This window comes from Pocillopora verrucosa, chromosome 14, assembly GCF_036669915.1.
Source record: "Pocillopora verrucosa isolate sample1 chromosome 14, ASM3666991v2, whole genome shotgun sequence".
NCBI lineage: Eukaryota > Metazoa > Cnidaria > Anthozoa > Scleractinia > Pocilloporidae > Pocillopora > Pocillopora verrucosa.
In genome coordinates this window covers 9,513,224-9,522,723 of record NC_089325.1, presented here as the reverse complement: position 1 = coordinate 9,522,723, position 9,500 = coordinate 9,513,224, and the positions used below count along the sequence as shown (strand labels likewise).

At 38.5% G+C, this 9,500-nt stretch overlaps 1 protein-coding gene across 1 annotated transcript; it reads right to left on the bottom strand.

Annotated features, from left to right (window-relative positions):
- Positions 1-4,464: 4,464 nt before the first annotated feature.
- LOC131779718 (uncharacterized) lies at positions 4,465-9,131 on the bottom strand. Its single transcript, XM_059096299.2, is given in 4 exon segments — positions 4,465-6,546; positions 6,549-6,591; positions 8,344-8,415; positions 8,567-9,131. Coding segments are annotated over 4 exon segments (981 nt in total). The 5' UTR covers positions 8,636-9,131; the 3' UTR covers positions 4,465-5,749.
- Positions 9,132-9,500: the final 369 nt, after the last annotated feature.

Genomic DNA, 9,500 nt, shown 5'->3' with positions numbered 1-9,500 from the left:
GCATGTGCAGAAAACTCTCAGAGTGTCTTCCCACATCGTTTTCAATCTTGCGCACGCTCCAGCTCAATCGGAACCATTCGGGTAAAATCATTGCTTTCTGATTCATCTTTTTCAAACTCGCTTCTCAAATCAAAAGAAAGCTGTCGGAATTTGCTCTCAAATAACGAATCTGCTCCTTCTAAGTTGATGTATGCACGTCCAGGCCGCGCGAAAAACTCGTGCAAGATTTTTGCGAACTCAGCAAAAGTAGGTCTTTGCGCCCGCATCCAGTTGCCAGCAGGCTCTCATAACCTCGTACATGTCATCGGAGCACTGAGATGGCTTCTGCATGCGATAACCAATCACAAGCGTCCTCATCAGCAGTCGCGCTGGAATTCCCGGGTAAGGACACTGGCCAATTGAGATTATTTCCCATAGCAACACCCCAAAGACCAACATCTGACTTGGAAGTATATATATGGAATTGAATGGACTCAGGTGCCATCCACTTCACCGGAGTCTCCCCGCAGCCGTAGTTTTGGTATAAACACCCTCTGATTGCAAGTCTCGAGCAAGTCCAAAATCTGTCACTTTCGCAATCTTGTTTTCAGTCAGTAAAATATTCCTTGCAGCCAAATCTCGATGCACTATGTTTAGATTACTCAGATGACTCATTCATCAGCGACGTCTTTGGCAATGTTCAGCAATTCTCGCTCGTTGAGAGACGAGGTGATATTGATATAAAGTGGATGGTGACACCTGCTTTTTCGAAGGAAACATAGCAGGTTTCCGCGGAAACGAACTCCATCACTAAGTACAGCGGTCCTTCCACAGAACATGCTCCCAAGAGGCTGACGATGTTAGGGTGACTTCCGGCCTGCTTCATGATTGACAGTTCTGCCATCAAGTCTTTATAGTCATAGCGATCAGCGCCTGGCTTTAAGGTCTTTACGGCTACTTTTATAGCTCCTTCGTCTGAAAACAAGGAAAATTAGTGAATTGCATTGTTTTCCATGCCATTCACCTCGCAAGCGCATAAGTGCGAGTTCAAACGGTTGTACCCAGCTTCTAATGATAGAAAGTAAACGTACATTCCAAGTCATTCCATGAGGAGCGTTGATCGGGTTTCGAATAACCCAGACCTGCGCTTAAAAGGCCTCAAAATAAAAATAAAAGCCTCTAAAGGAGTTGATCTTTTTGTCTTTTTAAAGAAACCAGAAGAATTAGTTATCGAGTGATTTTATACCTGTATCTAACGATCCTTCCATTACAACACCAAACGCACCCTCTCCAATGGCTGCAAAGATGTGTAGCTTCTCACGGGGGATTTCCCATTTGTCATCTCTTAGACATTCTTCTAGTAACAAAAATGTGGTCAGCAGTATATTTGGTAAGTTTTGCTGAAGGTGATTGCTGCATTTCATAGGCGCTGCATAGATAAGTAAATGAAGGCAACCTTATGGGCTGTGCGCTTGTGTACCACTGCAACACTATCATTTCTATTTCATGCCACTTTTTCCAAAAAAGCGTGCATCGCAACTGGTAATGGGACGGGTTTTTAGATCACCGTGTCACTGATGAAATAGATTACTCAAGCGCAGACTTAAGGATACTCATCAGATAAGCACCCTATGTTTCAATCATTTGTTCACCATTTTCTCTAACACGCTCTTACCTTGCGTACAAACGATGTTAGTGAATCCTAACTCGTGAACGTTGTACAGGTCACATACCGCCTAGTAAACTGTTTTCTTTTTCTCTTCCTGTCCGTGGATCGTTTGGCATTTCTGATCTTTTGGATTCTTTTGGGAGCGATGCAACAACCCAGTGCAACGATCAGGACAACGAAAACAAGTACGGAAAACGTGGTTGTAACTATAGACACAGTCTTATTTTGATGTTTCATTGACTGACAGATTATTCCGTCTCCCTGGTAACCATTTGGACAGAAGCATCGATACGAGCCTTCTGTGTTAATGCAGTCAGCGCTTTTGTCGCATACACTGTGCGCTTGCGTACATTCATCAATATCAGAACAGTTAATAAACCCGTCTCCTTGGAAACCAGGTTTACAAGCACACTGCCATGTTAGGTTTGAATTGATAAGTTGAGCATTTTCTACGCATACTTCGGACATATTAGAGCAAAAACATTTTCCTTGTGAAGAGCTGCACACCATTTCATATAACATGCCAATACTGTCATTATGAAATTGACATGTGTCAAGACATGATAGACCCGCCCACTCGCTCGCGCACTTGCACGTTTTTTCTCCCAAAAAGCACTTGAATGACAGTTGGCAACGATCACACGTGCAATTCATCTCAGAATTGTTTAACTCCGCCAATGTTCTTCCGCTTAACCTCTTGGGAAACTTGCACTTGACTTGTGGCCAGTGATAAAATACGGTGGGATCATCGTTAAGCCATTCTTTCATCCAAAGCATATCACAAGTGCATTCTAGTGGGTTGTTATTAACAGCAAGCTTTAACTGAGGCATAATTTTCTTTAGATTCATACCATGAAACACTCGAACTTCGCAAAAACTTACATTGAGGAATTCCAAGGAACGTAAAGTGACGAAAACATCCAAAGGAATAAACGTTACTAGGTTTCTACTGAGGTCTAGTTTTTTAAGGGCCTTTAACGGCTTCATGGCCTCTTTTGGTACAAAAGTAAAATTGTTATGATTTAGGGAAAGGAATTTCAAGTTTGTACATTCAGAAAATGCCTCTTCTTTAAGAGAGCTAATCCTGTTGAAACCAAGATTCAGTGTATGAAGTGACGCAAGCTTACTGAAATGATTCGGTAAGACTGTACCCAACTTATTTCTAGATAAGTCAAGATAAATCAGTTGTTTGAGGCCGCTGAATGCTCCTTCGCTGATTACAAAAATTTCATTCGCACTCAAATCAAGATGATTAGGGAATTCAAACTCTGGAAGTTCCATTATGTAGTTGAGTGATCCAGTTTCGATCAAGATACAGATTCAGTAGGTTTTTTAACCCTTCAAATACTCCTGGGGTGAGTTCAGTCAGTTTGTTTGCTCCCAGATTCAGTGTCTGTAACATTTTGTTATTTAGAAAGCTCCTTTGTCCAATAAATGACATATTGTTTCCTTCCATGAACAATTCTCGCACGTGCCGAATCTTCTCCATTTCAATAGCGTTTAATCTTGAAATCGCGTTGAAACTGAGGAGTAGTCTACCAGTGTTAATTGGCAATTCTGCTGGGAATTCATTGAGGTTTCTTTTGGTGCAGTTGATCGCAACTAGGGGAAGGTTGTAGTTCTTACCATGTTCTTGCACAGTTAAGTTATTGATGTTTGATGTATAGCTACATCCCGAAGTGTAAAATGATCCAGTATTTTCATGGGCATGAAAGAGTTTCTTGGAAAGTATGTGAATCAAATAAAATAGAAACACAACGCGAAGAGAATCTATCATTTTGAAATATGTTGAGGCAACGGTAAAAAATCCCGTCCCGTGAAAATCTTGAAGCCGGTTCGCTTTATCGGGAAGAATTGGTTTGCGTGAGGGAACACTTTGCGTAGGGGAAAAGAGTAATTAAAGACGTTTGCGAACCAAATTTCCTTATATCGCTTTCGTTATTTCCGAATCCAGTTGAAGAGGTATTTCATTATTCCAGACGTTTCTCAAGTAAACTTCAAACCTTTCCAGTAAACTGCCATTGGTCATCAAACTTCTTTTTATATGCGAACACCCTTTGGTTAAACTTAAGGAATAAAATGAAAAGAAATTTATTTTTTATCTCGGAATTGCTTGTTTGCGTGACCTCAGCAGTTTCAGCGTTAATTGTTTAAAAGACATCTCAACGTGTCTCTGACAAATCTGCGGAATCGCTCCAGGGGTCGGTAATACATGATCTCATTTTTGTTATTAATCGATGCTGATGAAAGCGTCGCCAATCTTATTTAATTTCTTATTCTACCAATACGGCAGTCCAAGAGATCTTATTCTCTGGAGGCAGCATTTTTTACAAAGATCTCATTTTCTAATGCTAGAGGAATAACAAATTATTGAAAGTACCAAAGGAGATAAACTTCAATTCTTTAGCGACTTCCTCTTTGTTTCGCCGAAGCTGCGTCGATGTGGTTGTGTAATAACATCTACAGGCGCAAAAAAAAAGTTGTAACATATGAATCAGTATTGCTTTTCAGGAAGAGTGTAGTTGCCAGAGAAATAAGGGCTTGGTACTGACCGTGCATGCGCCGTACATGTTCATGGTTTGAAATGGGAAGTGTTCGTGATAACGCGAGACGAGCGTTATTCGTGTGCTTTAGTCAGTCGCTACCTTAGGAGATGTATAAAGAACAGTATGGAGAATATCCTTACTGATATTCGGGTGTTAAGGGCACACAGGATCGAAGGAACATTACCAGGTGCGTATTTATGAGCTCTAGCCAATCAAACTTGATCTGATTTCTGCTAATCCCCTCAAAAAAGCAAAACAGTACAACAGGTATATCTTGAGGACCAGTCCAGTGACATCTTTATTAAAAATGATAGTTTTCTAAAAATTCTTAAATTGAAATGGCTCCTACCAACTACAACGATTTTAGTCGACTTTCAGGTTGCAAAAGAATTTCACTACTCTCCAACAATTACTTCAAGAAGCTAACAATACCACAGCAGAGGTTGTTTACAGTACTCCTCTTCAAATTTACATCACTGATAATAATTATGTAACCAATTTACTGCAGAGCGTTCACATTGGAGTACTCTTGAATGTCTGTCAGTATATGTTTAAGCCTGACTATGCAATTGAATTGCTTAAAATTCATAATTACTGGAGAGGTGTACATTCTGTACTATCAAGTTACTAGCAACCCTCTAAAAACCTCAGAATGAGAGCAAGAGCTCTTGATTGTTCAACAAATTCTCCTAGATAGTAATATAGAGAATGTGTGGAGGATGATAATGGGAATATGCATACTGATAATGGAGAGTAAAGTGAATTCACTATTCAGGATATAACTATACTCAAACTGAAATATTTTATATTAAGGACCAACAAACAATGTGGTCATTGAAAAACAAAGCAATAATTGTGTAAACCATAACAAAAACAAAAACAGAAAGATTGAAATAAAAAATCTAATTATTCCACCTGGCTTCTACTACATCAACACTATGAACAAAAATTTTAAAAAATGAAAACGTAGGAAAGTTAACTATCAAACCATTTATGTGGTTGTTCACATGTTGAAGCATCAAGATATTGAGAAACTTATTTCTCTTTAATTATTTAGCTCTTGTGCATCATGTAGAAAAAACTACTTTAAGACAGAACCTCATATTTGTCTACACCAATTCTCCAGTCAATTTTCATAAACACATCACAATTCACACCTCAGGGAATATTCATCATCAACAAACTAGACCTTCAGTATTGATCATAACAATCAGTAATTTAAGCCCGAAATTTATAAAATTTCCTACTAATATTATTTCACTCTCTCTAAGATATATTTTTTTTCATAATTTTGCAATTTTCAACACACACAAACTGAGAAATTCTTCACTCAAAATTAATCCTCATATGAATGAATTGAATCCCCTTGCAAAATAACAACAAAGTAATTTTTAAGTTTTAGCTGTGTTGGTTGTGGTAAATAAAAACAAAATCAAGGTTTAAAAAAAGTTAAAATAAACCAAAAGGCTGAGAAAGCACCAGCTAAAATGTCAAATTCTCAGTTTGTCTAAATTTGAAAATTAACCTAAAAAATAGACACCAAATCTATAAATTGCTAAACTTGTAATAAAGGTGGTGATATGCTTCTACAAAAATGGCAGGAGGGTTTCTTTCCATTTTCAAGAGGAAACGGACACCACACCTTACGCATCATAAAATTGACCAAAAACACCAAAAAAATTCCCCCCACGGCATCCACACCATAGTGGTGATTTGAATACAGAGCAGCCCATGTGATCCACACAACATGAAACATTGCAAACTTTTCATTTATCCAGGGTCCACTAACTAATATCACTGCTGGCCATGCCACGTGCAGTGAAGGAAATGCTCCAAATGGCAATGGAGAAGCTGCATAAAGTCCGTGAAAGAATGGAACACCTAATGCCGCATCAAGTCTGTGAAATCCTGCTTCATTAGCTCCTGCTTTGAGAACATCTCCCATGGGACTAAAAACAACTGAGTCCACATACCAAGGTGGTGCTGTTGGGAAGAGGAACTGTATGATGGTTGCGACGAGATTCACCCATCCTGCACACCAAAGAAACGGAAACACTCCACGAATGCTATGATTGCTTACAATTTTGAATAAGATGAACAGGAATGGAAGAGCAAAATGAAATATGTAAGGAACTGCAGCAACACAGTCAAGTGCGGGATGTGCAAATTTTGCCAGCATTTGATGAGGAAGGCAATGGAAAACTAACACTTCCATCCATGGTAAGAAAGTATGGTTGGGTTTTGTCACTTTGCCAAGTCCTAAAATTGTTCGTAGGAGTGAATAATTCGAATAGACTAATAGATAAGACAGAAATGGAATGGCAGCCAATAAGGTGTCCTTGAAAGGAATATTTTTATCTTTCTTGGTAGTTCTTCAAACCAGGAGGTTACTTCAGCCTGTAGAGAGGAAAAAAAATAAATTAAAGTTGTGAGACTATTTCCCTCTAAAGTCCTATCTAAACAAGCATCAATCATTTTCAACATAAAGCAAGCCATATTGATGGCTCAAAAAATGTTTCTTTAACCTATTTTATCCCTTGTTCAAACAAACAGGGGTTGAGCAAAGATCAGAAAACTCAACCTTTGTACCAATTTGATCCTTTTAGAAATTCAAGAATAACAGCAGAATGTGGCAGAGGGTTCAATATCAGGAAAATTCTGCACCTTTCTAGCTTCCTCAACCACATACCTATAACTGACAATATTGAAAGGCACCTAAAAAAAGAAATGCTGAAATTTTTTAACTATTTTCTAGATTAATCACCTTCCAGTGATAAATTTCTGTATTAAAATAAGCAATTCTACATCACTAAGAACACTGAAGTTGAAATTTTTTTTCATCTTAGATTAAGGATCATGGATTTTCGCAAAAACAGATTACAGAGTGATACAAATAATTGCTAGACAAGAGTAAATGTGAAAATGGACACCTCTTGTGAATATTGCACAAGGCATTCTTTGATAGAGCTGTCATTGTTGTAACAGTTTGTCATGATCGATCAAACAATTTCTTGATTACAATCCATATATATATAAAAAGGTTAAAGCACATGGAAAAAAAGAGATTTGCAGCAAACAAAGCTTTAATCTCTCAATCAAAACAAGAATGTGTATACAAGCATGATTTGCAGATGTTTTGAATTATCATTCCATTTGATATAGATGCAACTTCCTAAAAACTACCCTGACAAAGAACATGAAATTCGCAGTTTGCATCAATTTTCCAATTTAGCACTGTTGCAATTTTTATTAGGCCTTTTCAAGCAAATGTTAATTTCGTGATTCAGTGATCATGATAAGCGATTAATTTTGGCATTGGCACTGCTTCCCAAAATGTCAGCACCCTAACCGCAGCTAAGAAGACCAAATTCAAGCTACACTTAATCTACTTGTACTCTAAAAACATTAGAATTTGATTTACTAATTTGACAAATCTTTCAGGCAGACTTCGAACGGTTTGAAAACAACACACCCATTTCGTGGCAGATCAGATGCATGTGCGTGACCTTTTTGAAGTGTATCAAGTTCCAGTAAGTTCTCTGACTCGAGGTACATCCTCAAGCAAAAGAGGAACTTCAAAAAAAGGCTGAAATCTTAATACATTTCCTTCGAAATACTGAACCACAACACAGCAGTTAATTAAAATGTCACAGTTTGTTTTTAATATCCGATGCAAATCAACGGAGTGTTCTTTACGTGTCGCAGACCTCCCTGGAGTCAGCACGTCATCTCATTGCGCAAAAACGATGCCGCATTAGTATCCGATTTTATAATAAATGAATACCTTCTTGAAGCAATGAATAAGCCTGACATTACGCCTTGAGGCTGGGAGAAGGAGAATATTACAAGAGCCCGACTTATCAATTATTCAAGCAACGTTGGAATAATTTTACGCTTCGTTGGCCCCAGGGAAAAGTACTAACAACTGGAGCAGGATCCGAATTCATAACAAAATGTTCACACGGAAATCGTAACTTATTGTCACATGAGCAATGACATCCGACTGAAAAATTCTGTAGCATTCAATTGCGTGCACATGTCGATACAACTGTGCAAAGAAATTTGGCGATTCTGGCAAAACAAACGACTACTCTCGCTCGATCGTCAAATCATCTAATGACGAAAACAGTTTCTCGTAGCAAAACCTACCTGCTTGGTTTCCCAATAAATTTCAAACGCTTCCTTCAGCGATCTTGCAAAGCGATTCCATGAAATCAGAATCTGCAAATAAAAATATGCAATCGGTATGAGCACGTGAAAAACAAGCCCTGGGAATTGCAAAGTATTAAGGAGACTGTTTTAACTCTTTACACATGAAAGGCACATGGGAGGTAACATTCACGAAACGTGCAAAGCAAAACATGTAAATTACCCTTCCAGTTTTGTCGTGGATCATAACGTTCTTATCCCCTCGAAAATGCTTTCCAGACCTCGTTGTCATAGTGCTTAGTACTTTATTTATTTTCAAACTGAAATGTTTGTCTTTCTTGAAGCAGCTAGTCGGTAAACCACGAGTACTTTCAATAAGCAAAGCGCGCCAAGTCAAACTTTATTCCAACGATTCTCCAAAACAAATCTCTCTTTAGGAAATGGTACTAACTCCACAGCGTCTCTTTCCCGTAAACTTTCAGAAGCAAAGTGTTTATGCCTAATGACTGCTCGTATCTTCTCTCCAGGAAATGTTGTGTCAGGAAAAGTTGTGAAATACAACCAATATGGCGTTCGTCGAGCGGGCGTGTCGCGAATCAACAAAACGAAGTTAAATCCAAACGTCCAAATTCAGCTTCAAATCAACGGGTTAAGCTCTCTCGACAGAAAAGATACTAAGAAACAAGTTTCCTTGAACTGTATGGAGTTTTTCGAGTAGAAAGGCGTGTTCGATCGTACGAACTTCCCTCTTCACCACTCGCTCACTCCATTACAGTGAGTTGTTAAAAAAGAAAGGTGTAGGGAAGCATGCTGGGAAATAACGTTTGTTGCCATAACGATAAGGCAGATAGCGCAAAGTCCAACGCGCAACGTCATCGATAATTTTTGCTTGTACCGGAAGTCGTTGGCGCACACGCTTCATTCACACCTTTTTCTCAGCTAATTTCAAGCGGAATAACTCTGTGGAGAGATTTTTCAATGATAACGTGTAATTTCCCGGAGTCACGTCTGAGATTTCGAGTCTTTTCTTTTTCATTAAAGGCTCTCGTCGTCTTCAGCACGAAAATGGAATAAAAAAATAAAAAAACAATCATTTTCCCTTTACCATATTTGGTCACGGGGTTCGATTTGGGTTTATGATTGTGAATTCTCTTATC